The sequence below is a fragment of the Macaca mulatta genome, chromosome 1 (assembly GCF_049350105.2).
Source record: "Macaca mulatta isolate MMU2019108-1 chromosome 1, T2T-MMU8v2.0, whole genome shotgun sequence".
Taxonomy (NCBI): domain Eukaryota; kingdom Metazoa; phylum Chordata; class Mammalia; order Primates; family Cercopithecidae; genus Macaca; species Macaca mulatta.
This window is the reverse complement of record NC_133406.1, coordinates 18272452-18297831: the sequence shown is the minus strand read 5'-3', so window position 1 is coordinate 18297831 and position 25380 is coordinate 18272452. Positions and strand designations below refer to the sequence as shown.

General features: G+C 50.3%; 1 protein-coding gene across 7 annotated transcripts in view; it reads left to right on the top strand.

The window, feature by feature from the left end:
* Positions 1-8004: 8004 nt before the first annotated feature.
* The window catches only part of CAPN9 (calpain 9), a 75240-nt gene continuing 57864 nt past the window's right edge, over positions 8005-25380 (top strand). For all 7 annotated transcript variants that reach the window (XM_077998847.1, XM_015126057.3, XM_077998850.1 and 4 more), the window contains exons 1-4: positions 8005-8374; positions 15955-16024; positions 20263-20381; positions 23423-23556. In XM_077998847.1, coding sequence (XP_077854973.1) covers positions 8162-8374; positions 15955-16024; positions 20263-20381; positions 23423-23556 — 536 coding nt within the window. In that variant the 5' untranslated portion in view covers positions 8005-8161. The remainder of the gene's footprint in view (positions 8375-15954; positions 16025-20262; positions 20382-23422; positions 23557-25380) is intronic.

Genomic DNA, 25380 nt, shown 5'->3' with positions numbered 1-25380 from the left:
CCACAGTGAGCTATGGTCATGCCGCTGCACTCCAGCAGTGTCTTTAAAATACTAATAATAAATATCCAATCACAATTTCCACTATTGGGTGGGGGGCGGCTGAGAATTAAGAGTCACCTTGTCCACCAGGGTGTTGCCCTGAGCAGGCAGGAGATGGTGTGGCAGAGTCTGCAGAGCTGAGACCCCAAAGCTGGGGACCACTGAGAAGAGCGACGGAGTTTCTGAGATTTGGCAAACACAGAGAAACCAGGTGGAGGGCTCATCATTAACAGGAAATGCTGGAGCCAGACTGAGCTTCCCAGGTAATTACGGTGCATTGCCCCGATAGGAAAATGAAACACAAGTTATGCTGCTGGCTGTAACCGCTCCACAGCAAATACTGTAAGGAAAGAAGCCGGTTCCCAGAGACACCTCAACCAAGAGATCCCAGAGAGCCAGAGGTCCCTGCTCCAGTGGCAGGTTTGGTAAGATTCACCCTGACCTAGATGCCACTATCGGAAGGAGGAAGGAGGAGGAAGATCACTTATTTGGGGAAAAGTGGACCTGTTACCGGAAAGGGGTCCTGATACAGACCCCAGGAGAGGGTTCTTGTACCTCGCACAAAAAAGAATTCAGGACAAGTCTATAGATCGGAAGCAAGTTTATTGGAGATATAAAGAAACAAAAGAATGGCCACTCCATAGGTAGAGCAGCAGTATGGGCTGCTCAACTGAGTATACTTAGGGTTATTTCTTGGTCATATGCTAAACAAAGGGTGGATTATTCATGAGTTTTCCAGGAAAGGGAGGAGACTTCCCTGAAACATGGCTTCCTCTCCTTTTTAGACTATAGAGGATAACTTCCTGACGTTGCCATGGCATTTGTAAACTGTCATGATGCTGGTGGGAGTGTCTTTTAGTATGCTAGCACATTATAATTAATGTATAATGAGCAGTGAGGATGAACAGAGGTCACTTTCATTGCCATCTTGGTTTTGGTGGGTTTTGGCAGCTTCTTTACTGCATCCTGTTTTATTTATCAGCAAGTTCTTTGTGACCTGTATCTTTGTGACCTGCCGACCTCCTATGTCATCCTGTGACTAAGAACACCTAACCTCCTGGGAAAGCAGCCAGGAGGTCTCAGCCTTATTTTACCCAATCCCTATTCAAGTTGGAGTCACTCTGGCTGAAACACCTCTGATAGACCTTACAGGATATTTGAACTTTGAAGTAACTGCTAGTTTACAGAGACAGAAGAAGAGAGATAGAGTAAGAGAGACCATTTTAAAATGAATAAGAGTTTCACACAACAAAATCTAAATACAATTTTTGGTGCTAGGTAGTAATTGGGGACTCCAGAAGGCAAGAAGAGATTTTTTTTTTTAATTAGGATTTTTGGCCAGACACGGTGGCTCATGCCTATAGTCCCAGCACTTTGGGAGGCCAAGGTGGGTGGATCATGAGGTCAAGAGATCAAGACCATCCTGGCCAACATGGTGAAACGCCATCTCTACTAAAAATACAAAAATTAGCTGGGTGTGGTGTAGCATGCCTGTAGTCCCAGCTACTTGGGAGGCTGGGGCAGGAGAATTGCTTGAACCCAGGAGGTCGGTTATAGTGAGCCGAGATCATGCCACTGCACTCTAGCGTGGCACACTTCCACTATGAGACTCCGTCTCAAAAAAAAAAAAAACACAATTAGGATTTTTTTGTGCCCTAAACTGTGGAGAGTAAATTCCTATTCTGCTGCACCTGTGGTTCAAGTCATCCTAAGATCTGTGCATAGGATCAACCTCCAACCCCTAGATGAGATGGAGAAAGAAAATCATCTTGGGCTGAGGTCAAACTCCAGGGAAAGAAATCCCAGAGAGTTAACAGAAGGCAGACAGGGATATTTATCATTCTTCAACACTGAATGTTTAAGGAGTGAAACTACTTCTCAGGGATGGAAGTACAATTTCAACGGTGTCACCTTAGGCCATAGGGGCAGTGATCTAGAGCTTATTTAGGGAGATTAGGCCTTGGAGGAAACTATATTCCACAATCAAGCCAGAAAGCAAGGCCAGAGCTGAGAGAAGCTACAGGCAGCTTGTGCAGCCCTGGGAAACCAGGGGAACCACCAAGTCGCCCACGAGCCTGTGCGCCTCCAAGCTGGGACCTCTTGAGTCAGACAGCTGAGGCCAAAGACTGGGCATTACCCTGTGGAACAGTGGGTGTGGGAGAGATTTGGGCTGGGTGCTCTGTTGCCTTTCAGGAGATGGTTCTCACCCTATGGTGTGATGCCTGATCACGGCTCATTCCCACTGAAGAAAAGCTTTGTGGTGCTTCATGAATGAGTGCCTGCTAGGACAGGGGTGACATGAGGAGTGTTCCGGGGATGGACAAGTCCCCGGATGAAGAAAGTGAGACCCTTGCCTGGTGTCAGGCTTACCAATGACCATGGGAGGGGATGGATAGGGAAGCAAGGTCTGGGTGAAGATCTAGCTCTCAACTTCTAGGAGACGGGGGTGGCCTTCAGGACAGGTAAACTCCTTTGTAAACACACAGACATCTTGCGAGGAGAGATACACGGGGAGGGGAAGGCAGAGCCCACCTAGGCCAAAACATCATTGTGGGCTTTAAGTTTCAAACTAGACTTTTAAAAGTCGACAGCAGTTAAGGCTAGTGTTGTGGTGCAGACCTGTAGTCCCAGCCGCTGGGGAGGGTGAGGTAGGAGGATCTCTTGAGCCCAGGAGTTCAAGCCTTCAGTGAGCTATGATCATGTCACTGCACTCCAGTCTGGATGACAGAGCAAGACTCTAACTCTAAAATAAAATTGAAAAAAAAAAATTCAGCTAGGTAAATCTATAGGGTTAAAGCTTAAAAAGTATAAAAGGTGTATAGAAAAGTCTCCCCACATTCCTCTACCCCCATCTACTCCACCTACCTCCAGAAAGCAGAACCACTATTACTAGTAGATCTTTGTGTAGTTTCTGAGAGATTTTTATGCAGATACAAATAAATATTTTTTTGCCTTCTTTCTCCACAAATGCTGGCATACCCTACATGCCATTCAGCACTTTGAATTTTCTTTCTTTTTTTTTTTTTTTTTTTTTTTGAGACAGAGTCTCTCACTCTCGCCAGGCTGGAGTGCAGTGGTGCCATCTCAGCTCACTGCAACCTCCACCCCCCGGGTTCAAGCAATTCTCCTGCCTCTCCTCCCAAGTAGCTGGGATTACAGGTGTCCGCCACCACGCCCGGCTAATTTTTTTCTATTTTTAGTAGAGACAGGGTTTCACTATGTTGGCAAGGCTGGTCTCCAACTCCTGACCTCGTGATTCACCTGCCTCAGCCTCCCAAAGTGTTGGGATTACAGGCGTGAGCCACTGTGCCTGGCCACTTCGGCTTTTCAGTTGAACACTGTGTCCCAGGGACCTTCCCACATCAGTGTATGCAGAGTTTCCTGGTTCCGTTTTATGGCTGTATACTGTTCCACTTCATGATTAGCTGGACCGTAATTTTCTTTACCATTCCTCCAATAGAGGACACTAAGTGCTTTCCAACTTGTTTTTTTAAACATAAACAATGCCACCATGAAATGAACAACCTGGTATACCTTTCACTTTTCGGGATGAGGCTGTATCATCAGGATAAACATAAATTTCTAGAAGGGAAATATCTGGATCAGAGTGGGTGCATTGGTAGCTCTGAGAGGTATTCACAAATAGTTCTCCAAAAAGGAGACACCCATTTACACTCCCACCAGCAAGTAGGAGGGTGTTTTACTTTTTCCTTTTGAGATGGAGTCTCACTCGTCATCCAGGCTGGAGTGCTGTGGCTCGATCTCAGTTCACTGCAGCCTCTGCCTCCCAGGTTCAAGCAATTCTCCTGCCTCAGCCTCCCAAGCAGCTGGGATTACAGGCGACCCCACCACGCCTGGCTCGTTTTTTGTATTTTTAGTAGAGTCAAGGTTTCACCATGTTGGCCAGGCTGCCCTTGAACTCCTGACCTCAGGTGACCCATCTGCCTCGGCCTCCCAAAGTGCTGGGATTACAGGTGTGAGCCACCGCGCCCGGCTGTCTTACTCTTAACATATCCAAAGTGTTCAACTTTTCTTCCAAGTCTGCCTCTCCTCCTCCTGTCACCACCATCACCCATTTGCTCAAGTCTGAAAGCAGGACACCACCCTCACACCTCCATCCTTGCGCCCCAGCAGAACACCCTGACAGTACTTCTCCTAGAAGAATCTGTCCCCGTCCCGCCTTCACTCCGGTTACATCTGGAGTTAGCCTCGGCCCCTCTCACCTGGACACCTGTGCAGGTCCCCTGCCTCTCCACTCTCCCCCCTCCTCGCCAGCCCACCCCATCCTCCACACTGCAAGCCAAGGGGCCACAAACACTGCAGCCGGGCAGGCTCACTCTCAGCCCATCATAGGGGTGGAAAATAGGACACTCCCCTCTGCAGGATCCAGGCTGTTTGGTATATCCCTCAAAACCCGGGCCCTGCTGTAAGGCCCGGACCGGCTAGAGTTCTAGGGGTCATCTCCCTGCATCCATGTGAAACTTCCAAGCGTTCGTCCTTGGGGTTTTGCCTCATGGCATCCCAGAGCCACGCAGGCACTATGTTCACACCCTGCCGCCCTGCGAGATGAACAAGAAGGAGAGCAACAAAGGGAGATTGCCACAGGCCTGAGTGTGGAGGAGAGAGAAAGAACAGCACAGGAAAGAGAGGCCGGGAAGGCCCCAGCTGCCGGCTCAGGTTCACTTCGTGTAGAAATTGCTCCAGCAGATTGCTCTGCTAAAGAGAGGAAAATACACTTGACGTACGGTCCCTGCTTGGCTCAAAGCTGCGTGTGTCTCTAGGCTGGTGACAAGCGGGCAGAGCTTATTAAAAGCAGTGCACATGGTTCTCTGCCCAAGCTCAGAGCCCTTTCCCTTTCCCAGTGTGGGTGAGGAAGTGTGCAAGGCCTAGTAGGCCTCAGACTGTGTGGCTGCAGTTTCTGTAACTGTTGTTCATCCTGAGAAGTGAAGGTTTGGAAAACGAAACGGAGAGACCCAAGAACGCTATCGGCTTGGGGCATTGGTTCAATGTTTACTCGGCAAATGTGCATCGTGCTCCTGCCCCGCGCTGGGCTGAGCTGGGAGCAGGATTAGACACTAAGACAAAGTCATGGAGAAGTCCAGTGCCACGAGCTCTGCAGGAAAGATGTGCCCAGGGCTCTGTGGGCCGACTTTGGGCAGGAAGAATGATGAAGATGTAAATCCTGAGGATGCGCTGGCTCCCGCAGACATTCTCAGAGTCCCAGAGAGCCAGGGGGCAGGAGGAATTCCAGCTGTGGTTCTGGAGGATTGTTAAACCTTTTTGGTGTGTTTCCTACTCTGAGGCATGTTTGCTTTACTCACAATGACGATGCGATTCTCTGATTACCTAGCAACTATAATAAAGCTCTAAAGGAAAAGACAGGTTCTTCCAATGCACAGAGAGTCCCAGGTGGAAGGACAAGACCCCAGCCTGGAGAGGAGTTTCTATCGGGAGGAGAATGAGAACGTAAATCCCTGAAGCTGGGAGTGGGTCCGGTGCTGGACCCACTCTGGACAGTGCTGAAATGTACTTCAAGGTCCTTTCTCAGTTGCTGGAGCATTTGAAGGGGATGTTCTCAGAGATCTGGGCTGGTAATCGTTTCCCTGCTGAGGTGTCACCAGATGGCCCTTATGTTGCCACACCTGTCTCCCCGGGTTGCCCTCCTTAATCACTTCAAACCAGAGCCATCTGCCAGGGCAGCGGGCAATGCGATGCTCGTGGGCAGCTCCATCATCTCTAGCCAAGAATCATTTGGACGGGCCAGAACTGCACTCTGGTCCCAGCCAGAGGACCCCAAGTTCCAAAGTCCCTCATTGTGCAAACAAAGAGACACAAGAGAAGCCTTGCAAGTTGAGGCAAGTCAGGCTCAGAAGGAGACCATGAAAGTCAGCATCTGTGGGAGGGGCGGGGGGTGCAGAGAGGATAGGGGAAAGGGAGGAACCAGCAACGCCTGATCCCTTCCATGTGCCCGACTCTGCAAGTGGCTTTGTTTCCACAAACCTGCCATGCCTCTAGGAGGCAGCACCGATTGTCCCGATTCACAGCTCGGAAGCAGGGACAGACAACATGGATAACTCGCTCAAGATCACTCCAGGCAAAACTGGGAATTTGTCTTAGTTCATTCAGGCCGCTATAACAAAACAGCACAGACAGGGCGGCTTATAAGCAACAGAAATGTGTTGCTCACAGTTCTGGAAGCTGGAAGTCCAAGATCAAGGCGCTGGCAGATTCCATGCCTGGTGAGGGTCTACTTTGTGGTTCCTGTGTCCTCACACGGTGGAAGGGAGGAGGGGGTTCTCTGGACCTAATCTTTCATAATGGCACCAATCCCATTAATGAGGGCTCCACCCTTCCAGCCTAACCACCCCCTAAAGGCCCCACTTTCTAATACCATTACTTTGCAGGGTAAGGGTTCAACATACAAATCTTGGGGGAAATACAAGCAATCAGGCCATAGCAGAGTGAAAGCCAAATATCCCCAACTCTAATGTCTACCCCTCCCCTGTAAAACCATATGCAGGATCTACTAGAGAGTACGTGTGTCAGACTGAGTGCACATTCCTGGGAACTGAGAGCTTATATAAAAATTCACATCATGGCCTTTTAACTGCACCCATTAACTCAAGACCCCTTGTCTCCAAACCCCAACTTTGACTAGTTAGAGAATCACACAGAAATCATTATAAAGTGCTTAGAACATCAGGGTTTTCACACGGTGACTAATACTTTTGTTTACTTATTTTTATTGATACATAATATTTGTACGTATTGATGGGGTACATATGCTATTTTGTTACATGCGCAGAATGTGTGATATCCAGTTGGGGTATTTAGGCTATCTACCCCCTCCAGTATTTATCATTTCTTTTCTTTTTTCTTTCTTTCTTTTTTATTTTTATTTATTTATTTATTTATTTTTTGACAGAGTCTCTCTCTGTCACCCAGGCTAGAATGCAGTAGCACAATCTCAGTTCACTGCAACCTCCACCTCCCAGGTTCAAGGGATTCTCCTGCCTCAGCCTCCCGAGTAGCTGGGATTACAAGCGTCCACCACCACACCTGGCTGATTTTTTGTATTTTTAGTAGAGACAGGGTTTCATCATGTTGGCCAGACTGGTCTCGATCTCCTGACCTCAAGTGATCCACCCTCCTTGGCCTCCCAAAGTGCTAGGATTACAGGTGTGAGTCACCACACCCAGCCTGTATTAATCATTTCTATAGGCAAACACATTTATCAAACCACCTCCATCCTCTAACATTTGTTTTTTCTCAGACGTGAGATCCTATTTGCAGGACTGTAACAACAACGAACTTTATTAGAGAACTAGAGAGGCATATGTGCCCTAGAGGAGGAGCAGATGTCCTCGGTGTGTTGTCCTCTATCAGGGGTCAGGTTGGAAGAAATATGGCCCCCACCTGCCTTTGTAAATAAAGTTTTATTGGAACACAGCCACACCCATTCATCTGTGTCACATCTATGGCTGCTCTGTCACTACAACAGCAAAGTTGAGCAGTTGCAGTACAGACTTTGTATGGCCCACAAAGCTGAAAATATTCATGATCTGGGCCTTTACAGAAAAAGTTTGCTGACCCCAGCCAGCTCTTACTCACTATGGGATTGCCTGTGCAGGAGCTGTGCCAGCTGTGTTCACATAATACATCCTGTTTTCATTCACCAAGCTCCCTTCCGACTACAACATTCTGCCATTCTCTGATGTAGGAGATGTGACTCAAGGCCACACCGTGCACTTCTCCATAAAGCCACCTCCTGGACCAGTTGGGTTTCTTGCTCTTTTTCCTTCTAAAGCAATCCTCTCTCCCCCACTAGGCCCCCTGAGTGCACTACGCAGAGGTGCCGCCTCTGAGTGGAACGTGCCAGGCCCCAGAGCTGCCTCTGGGTCTGCAGGAGCACAGAGTGGACAAAGGGCTGTCTCTGCTGTTTTCCCTCAGGGCGTGTCCCATCTCAGTCTAACAGGGAGGTGCCCAGAAAACAGGTGGAGGTGAGGGCCACTCAGCCCAGGAGCCCTCTGAGCTGTTCCTTCTTGACCGGCACACACAGCTCACTCCTTCACTTCCTTTTCCATCCACTGCCGGGCCCAAGCCGGCCTTCCAGGGAGCAGCTATGCCTTACCTCTACCGGGCCCCAGGGCCCCAGGCACACCCGGTTCCCAAGGACGCCCGGACCACCCACTCCTCAGGCCAGAACTTTGAGCAACTGAGGCAGGAGTGCCTGCAGAGAGGCACCCTTTTTGAGGATGCAGACTTTCCGGCCAGCAATTCCTCCCTGTTCTACAGCGAGAGGCCGCAGGTCCCCTTTGTGTGGAAACGACCAGGGGTGAGTGGGGCGAGCAGGGGAAGGAGCACAGACGACGCCGAGGCTCAGAAGCTCGCGCAGGAAGTGGAAACGGGAGCTGGGAGGGGCCGGCTACGCTCAGTGCAACAGAGGTGCATCACCCCAGTCTACTGTGGAAAGCTTTGCAGTTTGGAGGCAGAAAATGATAACAGGCCTGGGATGCTCTGCGGTGGGGGCCCGAGGCATCTGGCTGTACTGCCTCAAGCTCTCTGACTCCCACCGAGGCTGAGGACCTGGAGTCAGAGCGGGTCTTGTCAGCAGGTGATAGGCACGAATCAAAACCTTATCCACAAGGACAGGCCCCCACCCTGTGTGTGTGGTAACACTGAGATCACGTATGTACAGTGCTCTGTGGCTTCTGGCCCAGAGCTGAGGGTGCTCAGTGTGGATGGATGTTTAGCTCAGCAAGGTCTCAGCAACTGTGTGACAGATGGAATACAAGGGAAGCAGGAATCTTCTCCCCAGAATCATGCATCCCCCATTCCCAGAGATCAGGGTGAACAGTGCCCCACCTCTGACAGTCTGGAGGTGTCTCCCCAAGAGGTACCAGCTGGTCACTGGGTCCCAAGAGGTGCCAGCTTGTGCCTGAAACACCATGTCAATATTTGCGGTGCTGGATTAGTCAGGGCTCTACCTCTGACCCGGCGCCAGCTGGGCTGGCTTCCATTCCCTCCGGGTGGGTACGGGCCTGGGAGTGGCTACCGTGGGGTCAGGTGGCTTTTGGGCAAGGAGGGGCAGTACAAGGGATGCTGGTCCTACAGGTGAGATCCTGAGTGCCCGTCTTATCCTGCCAATTTGTCTTATGCATATAGTCATATCACTTAATTTCCCTGAGCCCCAGTCTCCTCACCTGTAAAATGGAAACAATAATGACTAACGCAGGCCAATGTCTAGCACACAGAAGGTTTCCAGTACATTACAGCTATTGTCACATTATTACTATCACTGATACTATTATTATCATTATGATGATGATTAGCTCTGAGTCTCATCTTACATATGAGTAGCAGAGGACTCACCATAACTACCTCCTCTCTATCTCCCAACATTAAAATAATGTTGATGATTTAAGGTTTTTTTTAATGCACATTCACAAAACCTCTGGGCTCTTCATGGGCAGGGCCAAGGTAAACCTAAGCGGCTGTTTCCGAAGCGGTAAGCGTTTTGTTGTTGTTTCCTGCGGTAGGCAGTGTGGGGTGCGTGTGTGTGCATGCACTTGTGTGTGTAGGAATTTGACTATGTGTGTGCATGTGTGTGACTGTGTGCACACGTGCGTGGATATGCATATACATATGTGTGGGGCGGGGGTGGCGGAGTGACTGCAGGCATAGGCACACAGGTGCCTTGATCTTCACCCGCCGGGTAGTTGATCCCACAAGGTGCCATGTTCGTGGGGAAATCACAGTGAGCATTCAGTGGCCCTATCAGAGTTGGGGTAAAAGCTCCCAGGCACCTTCCTCACCACACCACAACCCAAAGCCACGCTGTGATTGGTTTTGGTTCTCTGCATATGGCCAATTGCAGTGTGAGGTCAGGGCACTGGCAGATCATGTGGGGTTGCACTTTACAGACAGGATTAGTAGATCATGCTTTGCTAAGTAAGAAAAAGGACATTTCCAAAATAAAAAAGCAGAAGTTACAAGACATAAAACAGTGACCTCTGACCCTCTGCCCGTGACTGTTAGGTCTCCCTGGGCTTATTTCTGGCCTCAACACATGAACAAATGGGCGCGTGGGCAGCTGCCCAGGCTGCAGGCTATGGGCGCATTTTTAACTATGGGCGGAGATTTCCCTGCAGTTGATGTCAGGAGTCCTGAGAAATAGAGTTCCAGAGAAACTGATTTCCTGGGCTCCCGGTGAGCAGAGCCCCTGACTGGCAGCAGCAGCTCTTTCTGTTTGATCCAGGGTGTTGTATAAATGTTCATGTTCTCTACAGGCGCTTGATATGAAAAGGTTGGAAGCACTTTTTCTCTTCCTTAAAATGGGGACAATAACGCAACTTACGGGGTCCTCATGAGGGTCAGCTGCGTTAGCAAGAGTAGAGCACTTAGCAAAGAGCCTGGTGTGTAAAGAATCAGTGCCAGTCCTTGTTATTTCTACTGCTGTCATTGCAACCTAACACCACTGCCTCCTGACTCTAGGAGGGTCCCCGTCCTCGCAGTCTGTCTTGATGTCACTTAGTTTAAAGTATAATCTGTACTCTACAACTCACCTACTTTTTGTCAAAGTTAGAATTCTCCAAGATAAAAGCTGGGCACACAAACCAGCATGGAGGGCATCTTTGTCTCCCTCTTTAGAGTCTCCCCTCCTGGGACCAGGGCCACCAAGGCCTGCCCAGTGACTCTAGAGTCCCAGATCTCCGCTCCAAGGGGCTGTCTTCCTTAGTGTTATCTCCTCTGGCATTGCCCCAAATGCTGGGTGAGGCCTTCATTCATAGGCCAGGGCCCTTGATACACACAAGCCCCTGCCAAGATGCACCCTCACCTGCCACCCAGCCCATGCCCCTGTACCAGCCCTCTGTCCCTTCCTCATCCCACTGTCTCCACCCAGGGCAGACCCTTTCCTGATCTTAACCCAGGTCTACTATGTTGCTGTTGTTCCCACGGACTCATTTTCAGAATCTGTTCTGCCTTTTCCTTTGTCTGCAACTGAGATTGTCCCTTTGGTCTGGTCCTCATTCCCGCACCCCTATCTGTTTCTTAATTAGGGGAGTTAGGGGCTTTACGTCGTATCTTACAGATTTCTGTAAAATCAGGAGCAAAAGGGCTGAGGATGAGCATGGAGATTCTTTCTGCAGCATGGAGTCACAGGGGGTCGGGGGCAGTGGGCCATAGGGAAATCACAAGCGTTACCAGGTTCCCTGCAGACCTCTGTGGCTTGGGCATCGTTTGCAGTGGGGCTCAGCACTACGCGGTGCATGTCTCAGCAGCCCGTGGGACCGTGGGGCTGAGGGCCCTCCTCCCCAGCACCACCTTCTTGTCAAACACAGCTGTGCTTGGGGAGGGTGGGCAGAGCACAAAGCCAAGGGGACATTGGAGGGCAGTGGACAGCCAGGCTTGCCCTCCAGGGAGCCCAGGGCAAGGAGTGCACTGAGGGGGTGACTCAGGGAACTGGCTGGGAGGGGCTGGGAGGCAGAGAGGTGATAGGCTCAACCTGGAGAGAAGGTGACATCACCCCCAGGTCTCATGCAAGGAGCTGTGTACCTGAGTGTAAGCGGGTGCACAGAAAGAAGAAGAGGGAGTATCGGGTGGGATCTCCCAGCCTGATGGGGAGCAGCCACCATGCAGTCCAGCCCTCCTTGTCTGTACCCATCTGTTTTTGGCCAGGCAATTCCTCTCCCAATTCTCAGTGTAAATCCAGGACACCTCCCTGAAAGTGCCCACACCCCTCTAGCCCGTGTGGACAACCCCCCAGCAAACCTGTGCACAGCGTGGGACGTGACCACAGCCTCTCCTGCACGGTGGGCTTGCTGTTCCCTGTGCTGCTCCCCTGACCCCCAGGAGGGGTTGTCAGTTGTTCTGGGACAGCCCCAAAGGCCCCATGGCCTCCATAGTGCCGGGCACACGACAGGGATGAGCAGACAGCTATGAATGGCAGCGTCTGGCATCTCCAGACCTTGCTAGAAATGTGGCTTTTCTTCACTGAAAGGCCATGTGAAAGAAAGGATGAATGAAAAAGAAAGAGAGAAAGAAAGAAAAAGAGAGGAGAGGAAGAGAGGAAGAGAGAGAGAAAGGGAAGGAAGGGAAGGGAGGGAGGGAGGGAGGGAGGGAGGGAGGAAGAAGGAAGGAAGGAAGGAAGGAAGGAAGGAAGGAAGGAAGGAAGGAAGGAAGGAAGGAAGGAAGGGAGGGAGGGAGGGAGGGAGGGAGGGAGGGAGGGAGGGAGGAAGGAAGGAGAAAGAAAGAGAAGAAAGAAAGGAAGAAAGGAAAGGAAAGGAGGGAAGGAAGGAAAGAAAGAAAGAAAGAAGGCTTTTCCCTTTGTAAATTATTCAGTGTGCTTAATAGAGGAAAGTCTGTGTCTTCAGCTGAGCCGCGATGATGTACAAAGTAAACAGAACAGTCCCTGAAAGCAAACATTCCAGGGTGACCGGCCCTTAGTGCTCCAGGAAAACCACCTGGCGGTAGGGCAGCGGGGCGGGGGAGGGCGGGGGAGGGCGGGGGAGGGCGGGGGAGGGGTCTGCGTGCCTCCCTCAGGGATTCAGGCATCTCCAGGCAGCAGTCTGGGCTCACTTCAGGTTTGTCAAGGCCCCTGCAATTGAGACACCTAAGATCGTCCTATAACAGGACTGTAACTTCAGGTAACCCCATTCTCATGGCCTCCCAAACAACATTTCACAGGAACGACTGTACATCCAGGATTGACATGCACATGCAGGACACTCACGCGTAGACAATGCTCCCCAGTGCACAGGCAACCAGCACAACATGTGGAGCATGCACAGGCACAGACGTGTACCCCACCTGGGCACACACACTAAGGCAAGTCACAGGCACCTTGCACATGTGGGCATGTGGGCTGTTACATACACACCACTCCCAGGCCCACGGCCTAGCTGCCGTTCCACACATGCGTCCGCAGAACCCCTGCAACTGGCCCGGGTGCACACCAATTCCCAGAAACAGTGACCCGCAGAGGAATCGGTCACACATCCAGTCAGCTCCCCAGTTTATACCTGATGACTAATTTGTGTTTACTTGGAGAGAGTTTCTGAGTTTTCTCCTTTTGTATTTTTCTCCTCGTTGGGTGCGATTTGGTTTAAAACAAAAACAAAAACAAACCTCTCCTGAACAAAACAACCAATTGCAAGACAGGAGCTGGAGGCGGCGGCAGCTGCAGGCACAGTTGGTGCGGTTAGCCGGGCCAGGCCTGCAGAAGGCTGGGGGAGGGGAGGGACAGGGAGGATGGGAAGGAGGCGGGCATCCGGGAACAGCCCTGCCCCAGGAGCCAGTACAGCCTGCTGGGCAGGCATCTGTGGCTTTTGGAGTCCATTTTATGTCCACTTGAGGAGTGAGTAGCAGTGGCAGTGGGGGCATTGCTCGCCAGGGCAATCCCCTGGCAGGGACTGGGCAATCAAGACAGGGAGGGCTTGGGGGAATCCTGGGGTTCCCTTTGGGCAGGCACATTCTGCAACAAGTCCAGAATGTCTAAGCTGGCGACAGATGAGGATGCAGCCATGAGAAGTTAAATGGTCCACCCTGAGACCCACTGCTGAGTGGGGCAGGCTATTGCTAGGACTCTACTGAGGCCCACTAACATGGTCCTGGTTTGCATTGTCCTTATGGGCTCAGCTCAGAGCCACCTGCAAACTCCTGCGCTAGCTGAGGTGCAGGAGGAAGAACAGCAGTGTACCTCCTACAGATGAGAGAGGTCTACCAGGACCCCAGAACTGAGCGCTGCCCCCCACCTTCACTCCCTTTCCAGCCACCGTGGAGATCAGAGTCATTTAATGAAAAGGCTCCAAGGCTACCTGGAGCTGGGGGTGGGAATGCAAAGACGTGTGAGACCTGGCAGAGGAGAGGCCAGCATTTAGGAGGTCCTTACTTCTGCTGGGCCTGGTGCATCTAAAAACACACCGTGTTTTTCAGAAATTCTCCTGGCCAAGCTTTCTTGAATATTCTAGACACTAATGCCGCACATAGCTCTCCCTGGGCAGGCGCCCCTGGTGTCTGTCACTCCTCCAGGCTGTCACATCCTGGGAGATGCAGAGAGAGCACCAGCACTTGAAGCTTCTGCTCTTGGTCCTGATAATTCCCTTGACTTCAAAGAAATTTCTATCCTGCCTGTGATTCTTAGGGACACAAGATCAGAGGAGAAGCAGGGTCCTGAGAAGCCTGAGGAAGACAATTCAAAGTAGAGGTCTTTCGGGGAAAGTGGCGCAGCTTGAGCTCCCCACGCGGTGTCCGCCCAGACACTGCTGGAACCTTCCACCTCCAGCCCAGGCCCCTCCTCAGTCCTGGTGCCTGGAAAAGTGGGGAGATGGGGGAAAAATCCTTCACTCCTCTGCAGGCCCCGGCCCAGTTAACTCACCACACCTGCAGGGTGAGCCAGACCGTGCCTCGCTGTCACAGGATTGGCTGTTTCCTCTTCCGGGACCGGCCTGGCTTCCTCCCTCCTTCCCTTTGTTTAGGTCTGTGCTCCTCTGCTTCCCCTAGAGACGCCTCCCCTGCAGACTGCGGTAGCTAGCCTTGCCCCATCCCACCCCTTCCCTCTCCATCCTCGCTCTTTTCTCTCCTGGTTTATGGTTTGTCTCCTCCTCAGATGCAATTTGCAAAACTCTCCTGAACAAAACAACCACTTCTGGGAGGTGGTGGCAGCTACCGGCACAGTGGGCACCGTGGGTGAGGCCAGGCCTGAGGCCGGCTGGGGGAGGGGCGGGGCAGGAGATGGGAGGGGCGGGGCTTCCGCGAGCACGGTCCACCGCATCCAGGGCAGCTCCAAGAGGGCGGGGGCTTTCCCTCTCTCTTTGCTGCCATCCAATGCCAGGAATTAAGCCCAGCAACCCAAATGGTGGAAAATATATGCATTTCGTAAGATTATTTTCTACCCTTTTTTGTTCATGAAATATCCCTCCATATTGTATATGTATATATTAATATGTATTAATGATTAGATTAATATAATGTATGTGCTTATGTGCAATATAGAATAATATATATATGTATATATAATCCACTTCGGTGAAACCATATGAGAGATGCGTGGATATCTCTCTTTATATGGTATAGATACATATAATTTCACCTAACTGCATATCTAAAAAAAAGAAACACTGGGCAGGGTGGCATGTATCTGTTACCTTAATACCTTGGGATGCCAAGGCAAGAGGATCACTTGAGGCCAGGAGTTTGAGACCAGCCTGGGCAACATAGCGAGACCCCCATCTCTACAAAAAAAAAAATTATAAATTAACTGGGCGTGGTGACTCATGCCTGTAGTCCCAGTTACTTGGGAGGCTGAGGTGGGAGGATTGCTTGAGCCCAGAAGGTCAAGGCTGTAATGAGCTATGATCACGTTACTGCACTCCAGCCTGGGTGATAGAGCAAGACTCTGTCTCTAAACCTATATATATTTGGAATCCACTGGCAGGGAAGGATTAAATTAAAAACTGGAGAAGCTGGGTGGGTGGGGAGTGTGTTTAGTCCAAGGCCCCAGCCTGTGGTGCATGCATTACTCAGCTCGTTGAAGCCCACAGAGGTCACAGAGCTCACAGCTGGAGTAGCCCTGGACTCCTAGCCCAGTGCCTGAGTGAACACAGGAATCCTCAGCGTGTGGCTGATGTCCCACTTTGTGGCCAGGTGTGGCCTGAGTCTCTTGGGCTAGTGGTTGGTGCTGAGTGCTGCTCAGTAGGCAGGACTCCCCAAGGGAGGAGATTACCAAAGATGAGCCCAGGCTTGTCCAGAGCATAGAGAGGTGGCAGCCTTTTCCATTCCCATGACCCTCTGCAGGGAAAAGAATCAAGCACGACAAAAGCCCTCTGCACCAAGAAAGCAGAGACCCTGAGCCCGCCTTTCATGGTGGCTTGCAGCATGGCAGGTCTCAGTCTAATAACACTCTCATTCCTCCAGGAAATTGTGAAAAACCCAGAATTCATTCTTGGAGGAGCCACCAGGACTGATATCTGCCAGGGAGAGCTTGGTGAGTGTGAGTGGATGGAGCATGGCGAGAGGGAGGTTGGGTCGCTGGGACAGGTGAGCAACCGCAGCATGGGGTCCCTGAGGACCCAAGAGGCACGGGGTTGGGGGAACAACACTGCTTCAGCCTCTGCTTCCTCGTTCCCTCTGAATGGAGTCCAGTGGCCTCAAGCCCCTGCACCCCTGTTCCTCTAGAGTCAGATGTGCCTGTGATGTGGGGCTCACAGCCCCAGAGTTTCCAGAGGAGAGTGACACCCAGCAGCATTGGTCGGGCTCTCCTACACCACCACGGTAGCTAACACCTGCACACATGAACTCAGTCACCTGCCAGGCACTCTCCCTAGCACACATGGCCTCATTCCATCTTCCCAACCCACCCTCCTAACGTCACAGATGAGAAAACGGAGGCTGAGGAAGGCTCAGTAACTTGTCCAAGGTCACAGAGGTGGCAGACGGGCAATCAGGATGTGAACCCAGACCTTCCAGCAGTAGAGCCCTTGCTGCTAACCATTATACACACTGCCTCTTGAGGAGCACACCCTGGGGAGCCGCTCCTCAGCAATCCAGTCTGCCTCCTGCAATGGACCTGAGTGCGCCTCAAGTCACTCAAATTGGGTCTTGCATTTTAGGATTTAATCCAAATGGGCTGGGTTTACCTTTAGTCTATCTATGAAAGAGCAAGAGAGAGAGAGAGAGAGAGAGAGACTTTCTTTTAAAAAACACCAGTGAAATCAGCCGAGAGAGCAAACCACTGCAAGCTTATGTGGACCCTGACTTACTTATAGCTGAGGTTGCCACTGTGGTCTATTGGTTAAGAAAGGCCATGCTGGAACCTCCGGGCTGAGCAACTGAGCTACCCTAAACACAAGATCCAAAGTCACAAACCTAGACTGATAATAGTTAATTAGCTAGACAGAGAGACAATTGAGAGAGAGAGAAGCAGATGGATAGATAGAAACATAGATAAGAAATAGATGATAGGTAGAAAATGGATGCATAATTAGATAGATAAAAAGATTGATAGGTTGATTGACTGACTGACAGACCATACAGAATAAATAGATAATAATAGATAGATGATAGTAAATAATGATAGGAAGGTAGGTGGGTAAATAAGGATAGGTATAGATAGATGGTGGATGATAGACAGAATTACAGTTGACCCTTTAACAACTTGAGTTTGAACTGTGCAGGACCACTTCCAAGTGGATTTTTTTCAACCAAACACAGATAGAAAATACAATATTCCAGGCCGAGTGCGATGGCTAGCACCTGTAATCTCAGCACTTTGGGAGGCCGAGGCAGGAGAATCGCTTGAGCCCAGGAGTTCAAAACCAGTCTGGGCAACATAGTGAGGCCTCATCTCTACTAAAAATTAAAATAGAAAAATTAGCCAGGCTTGGTGGTGCGTGACCATAGTCCCAGCTACTTGGGAGGCTGAGGTGGGAGGATTCCTTGAGCCTGGGAAGTTGAGGCTGCAGTGAGCTGAGATCGTGCTACCACACTCCAGCCTGGACAACAGACTAAGACACTGTCTCAAACAAATAAAAAGGAAAAAAAGGAAGGACAGAAGGAAGGGAGAGGCAGGGAGGGAGGGAGGGAGGGAGGGAGGGAGGGAGGAAGGAAGGAAGGAAGGAAGGAAGGAAGGAAGGAAGGAAGGAAGGAAGGAAGGGAGGGAGGGAGGGAGGGAGGGAGGGAGGGAGGGAAGGGAGGAAGGAAAGGAAGGAAGGAAGGAAGGAAGGAAGGAAGGAAGGAAGGAAGGAAGGAAGGAAGGAAGGAAGGAGGGGTTTGAAACCCGCATACACAGAGGGCTGACTTGATGGGCAGATTCCACAGGGCTGACTGTGGGACTTGAGTATGCACAGATTTTGGTATACACCGGGGTCCTGGAACCAATCCCCCATGTGTGCCATATTCTAGATACAATGTAGACTTTTCACAATGTTTATGTTCAGGTGGTCCTTCTCCAGGAGATTCTCCCTGACGCTGCCTACCTCTCCCACTCCTGCTCTGCCTCCCTTCCCCTCGACCCCATAGTCCTCCATGGCTATCTAATAGAAAATCATTCTACTGGCTCCTTGTTTTTCAAAGTTTTGGTTTGTCACGTTGGCATAAACATATATTTGGAGTTACAACCTTATATTTTACCTTAGTGGATGGTTGATTCTAAATATTATTTTGAAACACTTACTACACCCAAAGTACTGTCCATGGCATATATACGTTATAAAGAAAAAAAGAAAATGAACAGCCGTGATCTTTTGCCACCCACAATAAGAACTGGAACATCTGGCCGGGTGCAGTGTTCACACCTGTAATCCCAGCGCTTTGGGAGGGTGAGGTGGGAAGATCTCTTGAGCCCAGGAGTTTTAGACTAGCCTGGGCAACATAGCAAGACCACATCTCTATCAAAAAAAAAAAAAAAAAAAAAAGAACTAGAACACACCTAGAATAGCATCAAGGCATGCTGTTATCTGCCGGGGGAGGTAGAGGGGAGCTGGGTGAGTGTGAGGGGATGGAGCATGGCAAGAGGGAGGTTGGGTTGCTGGATCAGGAGAGCAACCGCAGTATGGGGTCCCTGAGAACCTGAGAGGCACAGGGTTCTCCCCTGCAGTGAGCCGAGATGGTGCCACTTCACTCCAGCCTGCTCCTCCCGTAGTGCCCTCTGCTCTGCACCACCCAGACAGCCGAGCAACACACTGACCCGCAGAGGGCACTTCTCCCAGGCACAGCTGGGTGGCCAGCCCCATCCATCTGCCCAGGCCCAAGAGAGAAAAAAAACAATCTTGTTTTGTTGTGGAGTTTTTGTCTTTCTTTTAAATTGCATAAATAACATTGGCTTCTCAATCTCCCCCTGAAAAGCTCAGGGCATTTCTGGCTGAATACATGTGAGGTGTTGAGTTCTCAGGCCAGGAAACACTCATTTTCCTCAACTGGGCAAAGCTGAAACTGGGTGGAGAACTGGGAAAGGTCAGCCCACAGCAGAGGTTACTCTATGAGACTCCTGCTGGCCTGGCCGCCCTGAAGCTGAAGGCAGACACCAAGTCTCTCCTTATGTTTGTATCTTCTGCATGGCACAAGGTCTGCCACCCTAGAGGCACTTGGTAAAGTTTGCTGAACAAATGATCCTGCAGGCTCCAGTCATGTCACTTCCTAGTGGCATCTCCCAAAGCCGACCAACAGATGCATTAGAAACCAATCCTTCTGTGCCCCAGCTAAGGCTGGGGGTGGCTTGTACTCTGCTGGTGACATCTCCCAGAAAGCCAGAACCAGGGCGATTCGGAAGTAGCTTTCCCGATGTTCGGCCCTGGTGAGTCTCTCTTGCCTGTGTAAACAGCCAGAAAGGGCCATATTGCAATGTCCTAAGCCCAATGGTACACGGCGCTTTCCAGAAATGTGAACTCAGAAACTGCCAAGCTGAGTGTGATGGGCTCTTAGGTTCCGATGACATTGGTGTTGTCTACTGAAAACAAATGAATCTGGATAAAGCTGATTTGGATAAATGGATCTTCCCAGATATCTGCTTACACAGGCAACATCTGAGACACTGTCAGGCACACACCAGACACAGCCCACGCTCAGTGTGGGCAAAGGAATGCATCCAGGAGTCTGGTACAGCACAGATAGCACAGATAAAATAGGGTTTGATGTTTGACTTCACTTTTTAGTTTTCCTCCAGATGTGTGTTAACATAAAGACGCAGCTGGGAAGTTCAGCAGGTCAGTCAATAAATCTTGAAAATGCAAGGTAATGTAAAGCAAATGGAGCCACCATGGACATACCACTATCTGTGTAATTAAGCTGAGTCTGGGTTGGGGCTGCAGAGGCGATTTCTAACCACCCTCCCCAGTACTGCCTAACTACTTGGGCGGCAGTTATGAAATGTCTGCTCGCCCAGCCCATGCTGACACTGATGTATGCAGCCTCAGTCCTCTGGAAAGGGAGTTGCTGGAATTCACAGAGCTGAGGCATCATGCAGCCATATGTCTCAAACCCAAGTAAGCATATCCTATAACAGTGCCAAGAAGGCAACCGCTGTTTATGATAGACTGGGCAAGAGAAGAGCAGGCAAGGGAGGCAGAAGGGGAGGAGACAGGTATTTGTTGGTGTCCTGTCTATTTTTAAACAGGTAGAAAAGATGTGGCCACATCTGAAACTCCCCATGTCGCCTTCTGACACAGAGTTTTCCTATTTGCTGTGAAATAGTAATGAAAATTGTGATTTATGGCTTTCATTTTGCAGGAGACTGCTGGCTATTAGCCGCCATCGCCTCCCTTACGCTTAATCAAAAAGCGCTGGCCAGAGTCATCCCCCAGGACCAAAGCTTTGGCCCTGGTTATGCTGGGATATTCCATTTCCAGGTAAGAGGGAGCTCTGGGCAAGTGGGTTTACCTCTCTGGGGTCCAGCATGATGCCAGGTGCATTTTCACACTGTCTAGTAACCCTGGAAAAAAATGTCATCGGATCTGTGTGACATATGGCCCTAAACCATGCTAAAGCCACATTTTATCACGGAATAACAGCTAAATGCCTCCGAAGAACATTAACGGCATTGCACGGCAAATCCTTATGGAACATACATGTAAAACTGTAAGTGATGTTTTGGCAAATCTGGGGTCCATATGTTAAGGGTTTTATTATTTGGAATTTCCTGTGCTTTAAGCACAAATTGACTAAACTGATTATGCCTCCAGGAAACTGGTTGATTTCTCATAAACACAGAGGTTCTCCTTATGGAAGAAATGTGAATTTGGACATCTCGAGGGATTTTAAAAAATAAAAACTGAGAAAAATACAGACAGCATCTGCTGGAGTCCCGTGTGACCCGCAGACCCTCAACCGAGGTGCACATTGGGTGAGGCTTGCCCCCCGGAGATGGTTTCCTGCTCCTTCACCTCCACTTTCTATCTCTCCACTCTCTCCTCCACCCTTGTCCTTATATAGCGTTCGACCAATACTGAAACTTGCCCCTTGTACTTACTTAGGTGGGTGGCCTCAGGCAGTTTTGTTAGTGACACTAAGCCTTTCTACACTCATGTGAAGAAAGGAGAGACTGACTGTTCCCCGCAGGCTTCCGTAGAGCTAAATGGCATCACACACAGGAGCCGGCACAGAGCCAGGCACCAAGTAGGCATTCCTTGACCTTGCACCCAGACAGTGTCACCTTCTCCTGACTCACAGGCCACCACTCAGGGCCAGCCCGTTTCTTCTGTCCCTGAGGCCTGCATGCTGATAAACAGAGGTACTCTCAAGCCCTGTCACCAATGGCACAGAAGCATTTCAAAGGCACAGACAGCGAGCCGACCACGTGTAGCTCAGGAGCATGCAATTCCCAGGGGTCGGGCCTCCTGTGCCGGCGGGGGTGGGGGGTGGGGGGAGGCGGACAGAGACACTTTGGGTCCCAGGGAAACTCTACCCCTGCTCTCTCACAGACCTGCCACCGCCTGGCTGTCTCCCCTCCCCTCCTGTGACTTCTGCTGAGACCACAGTCTTGGCTTGATGGCACCCCCAGGAGCTGGTCTTTCTCCAGTCCTCTTAAGCACACCAGGGTGGCAGTGTTGGGGGTGGTTAAGCTCAGAAAATCCAGCAGAACTACTGCCTCTAAACCGGAACCATCACCATCTGATCTTGGGCTCCCAAGGGACCAGTGTTCTTGTCCCTTAAATGTCACAGCGGGGAGGAGCCTTGGCAATCCCCTGACCCAGTCCTTTCATTGACCCCCAAGGACATTGAGTCCCAGGGAGTGGAAGTGGTTGATCCAGGGTCACAAAACAATAAGTAGCCAAGCCAGACCTCTAACTCGGGGGTTTGGGATCCAGCATCCTTTTGTGCTGCCAGGGATCAGGTGGTGGGGAGGAATGAACCTGTTGGTGCCTGTCAGTCCCACAATAACCATACTCTGCCCGCTCCCCTCCTTGGCCTCCTAGGAAGCAGAGCACTGGAAATAAATCCACCTCCTTCACACTCCTCTTCCACCCCTCAGCCACAGTACAGGTGTGTGGGTGCTAGGAAGTTAGTGGAGCTCTCAGGGCTGGCGGATACATCTCTCTTGACTCACAGGCCTCCTGAGCCAGCCCCTCTGCAAGGAAAGCCAGCACTGAGGCTCCTCCCCACCCCTCTCCTGCTCAGGAAGGCCAAGGTCCAGGCCTGGACTTTAAACACCTAACCCAACTGTGCCTCAGTCCCACCTGAAGCTGTGGATAGCCCCAAGAGTGGGAAGCCCCGGAGGGGAGGCCCAGCTGGAGCAGGTGACAGGAATCTTCCTTAAAACACACACACATGTACACACACACACACACACCCCCTCAGCCACACTGTGGCCAACTCTTTTGATTGGGATTGAATCACTGATGCAGCAAGATGCTCAGGATGACACAGCAAAGCTGTAAATAAATGGCTCCCAAAAGCACTGTGCCTACCCTCCTCTTTCGACCTCTATCTTCTTACTCTTAGAGGTTACCTTAGGATTGCTCTCAGGCCAACTGAACCAGAAGGAACGGGGAGGAGGTGGGTCACCGCAAGATACACAGATAAACTACACATGGTCCTTGACTCATTCCAACCTTCCTTCCTGTTCCCAGCAGACCACACACAAGCTCACACACACATACATGTGCTCAAGCACACACGTGTGTAGAAGCACTTGCAAACACATGTGTGCATACACACACACGTAAACATGCATGTGCTTGTATGCACACACTTGCACACATGTGAGCAAACACATGCTTGCACACATGCAATGTATAAATAAACCACAAAGAGTGCACATACCTGTCATGCCTGCCTGCATGCACGTGTATACACATGTGTGCACACATATGCATTCACACACAGCCACGCTCTCCTCACGCCTCCTCACCTGGCACACAGGAGATACTGAGTCCACCTGTCTCCTGTGTGAATAGCCAACAAATCAGTCTTAGGGGCTCTACTTATGGGTGAGGAGGAAGCAAGGTTAAGGCAAATTGGAGCTAGACCCTGAAACTGGGTGGGAGAGAATAATGGAGAACTGGGCTGCAAAACAGCAAACTCAAACACCACAATACATTCTCCCTCCCCCACAAAAACAACTTTCTTGTGAAGAAGAAAACCTAATTCAGAGCACCGTAGAGTGTCTACTTGTGACTCCTGTTCTGCCTCCTCCTCGCCCGCAGCCTTGATGGGTTGACCTTGAGTCTTTGAACTGATGTCAGTGGTTGGTACTGGGTACAATGCTCAGCTTGTAACTTAGCAGACGAAGCCCAGATGCCCTACCATGGAACCTGTGTGTGATTTTCAAAGCTGTCTGTGGGTAGCTTGGTCAGAGGGGAAAAAAGCAACAGGATCAACATTTACAAACAGGGCCTGGAGCTCCCATGTAGCTGACTCCCATCATTTCTGTCTTTTTCCTGGGCAACAGTTCTGGCAGCACAGTGAGTGGCTGGATGTGGTGATCGATGACCGCCTGCCCACCTTCAGGGACCGCTTGGTTTTCCTCCACTCTGCTGACCACAATGAGTTCTGGAGCGCCTTGCTAGAAAAAGCCTACGCCAAGTGAGTGACAGCTTCCCCAGCTCGGGCAGCCTCCCGACAGGAGTCTCTCCACTGGCCTTTGGGCATCTAAGGGCTGGGAAAAAAACAGGGCTCTGGGTTGGCAGGTGAGGCTCGGCAGGACCCAACCTTCTCAGGGCTCAAGAGGGGATGGAGGTGGGTTTCCTGTCATGGCCTAGATGTGCCCATCTTTGGGAACGGTGGCTACATTCATGACCCTTTGTCTCCCTGGGTCGTGAATCTGGCCTTTGGAAGAGCTGGGAAGGCAAGCGGAGGGGAATTCTGGCTGTGCCGACAGCACTTAGTGCTTCAGACTTCTCCGACACTGGTATGGCTCAAACATCTGGGCTGTCACCCACATGGATATAGAGACATCGATTGTCCATCCTACAGGATGCTTCTTTTTTATTTTTAAAAAATCGTGATAAAATGTATGTGACATAAATTTTACCATTTTTAAGTGTGCAGTTCAGTGGCGTTAAGTACATCCACGTTGTTGTGCAGCCATCACCACCATCTATCTCCAGAACTTTTTCATCTTGCAAAACTGAAATTTTGTCCCTATAAACCAATAACTTCCTATTCCTCCCTTCCCCCAGCCCCTGGCTACACCACTCTACTTTCTGCTTTTATGATTTGACTAGTCTAGGAACCTCATATAAATGGAACCAAGACATTCATTTTTAATCACCAGCCAAATGGCCTCAGTTTCCTCAGGCTGTCAATTTGCAGCCCACTAGCTTGTTAGTGAAAGGCCACAGCAGCCTGAATTCGATCCACAGATGATGGCAGAGCTCCTGGGAGCCACTTGCAGGTTCAGCCTGGATCTTCAAGCCATGAGAATCCTATCCCCAGAGACAGAAGCAAGGATGGTCTTGCTTCTACCTCCAAGTGGGGCATGAAAGTGGCAAAAATAGAGTGAAGACATACTGTGGTTAAATTAATCCTGAATTCAGCAGGACAGAATTAAAACCATCAAAGAAGAACCAAAGATGCCCACGCTTGCCCTCTGTCCCACCCAGGTCTGTGCAAACACTATCAGTGCCACTAGACAGGGCTAAGGGGACACAGGGCACTGTTTCTGAGTCCAGTGGGTGGAACCCAAGCCCAGCTCTGCCCTCTGGTGAGTGCCCCACACAACAGGATGCAAGCAAGGCAACAGAAACTGTGCATCATCTAGTTTCTAAACATAAAAAAGGTTTATTAGGGTCCTTTAAAAAGGCCAAAAATGGTTGGCAGAACAGTTCACAAAAAAAAAAAAAAAAAAGATGTATAGATGGTGTTATGGTTAGTTTTATGTGTCAACTTGATTGGGCTAAGGGATGCCCAGATAGCTGGTGAAGCATTATTTCTGGGTGTTTCTGTGAGGATGTTTCTGGAGAAAATAGCTTTTGAATCTGTAGACTGAGTAAAGAAGATTGCTGCCACCAATGTGGATGAGCATTATTCAAATTGTTAAAGATCCAAATAAAAGAAAAAGACAAAGGAAGGGTGAATTCCCTCCCCCACTTCAGCTGGGACATCCATATTCCCCTGCCCTCGGACATTGGAGCTCCTGGTTCTCAAACCTTTGTACTCAAACTTGGACTACATCATCAACCCCCTGATTCTCAGGCCTTCAGACTCAAACTGAATGATACCACCAGCTTTCCTGGTTCCCCAGTTTGCAAATGGCAGATTGTGAGATTTCTTGGCCTCCCTAACTATGAAAGCCAATTTCAAATGTATGAAATAACCTCACCTAAGGGGTTGGAAAGAAAGGTGCTGACCTAAGTAACTTTGGAAATTAGTGGAGTCTGTAAGATTAAAAGCAAAAGAAATTGTACG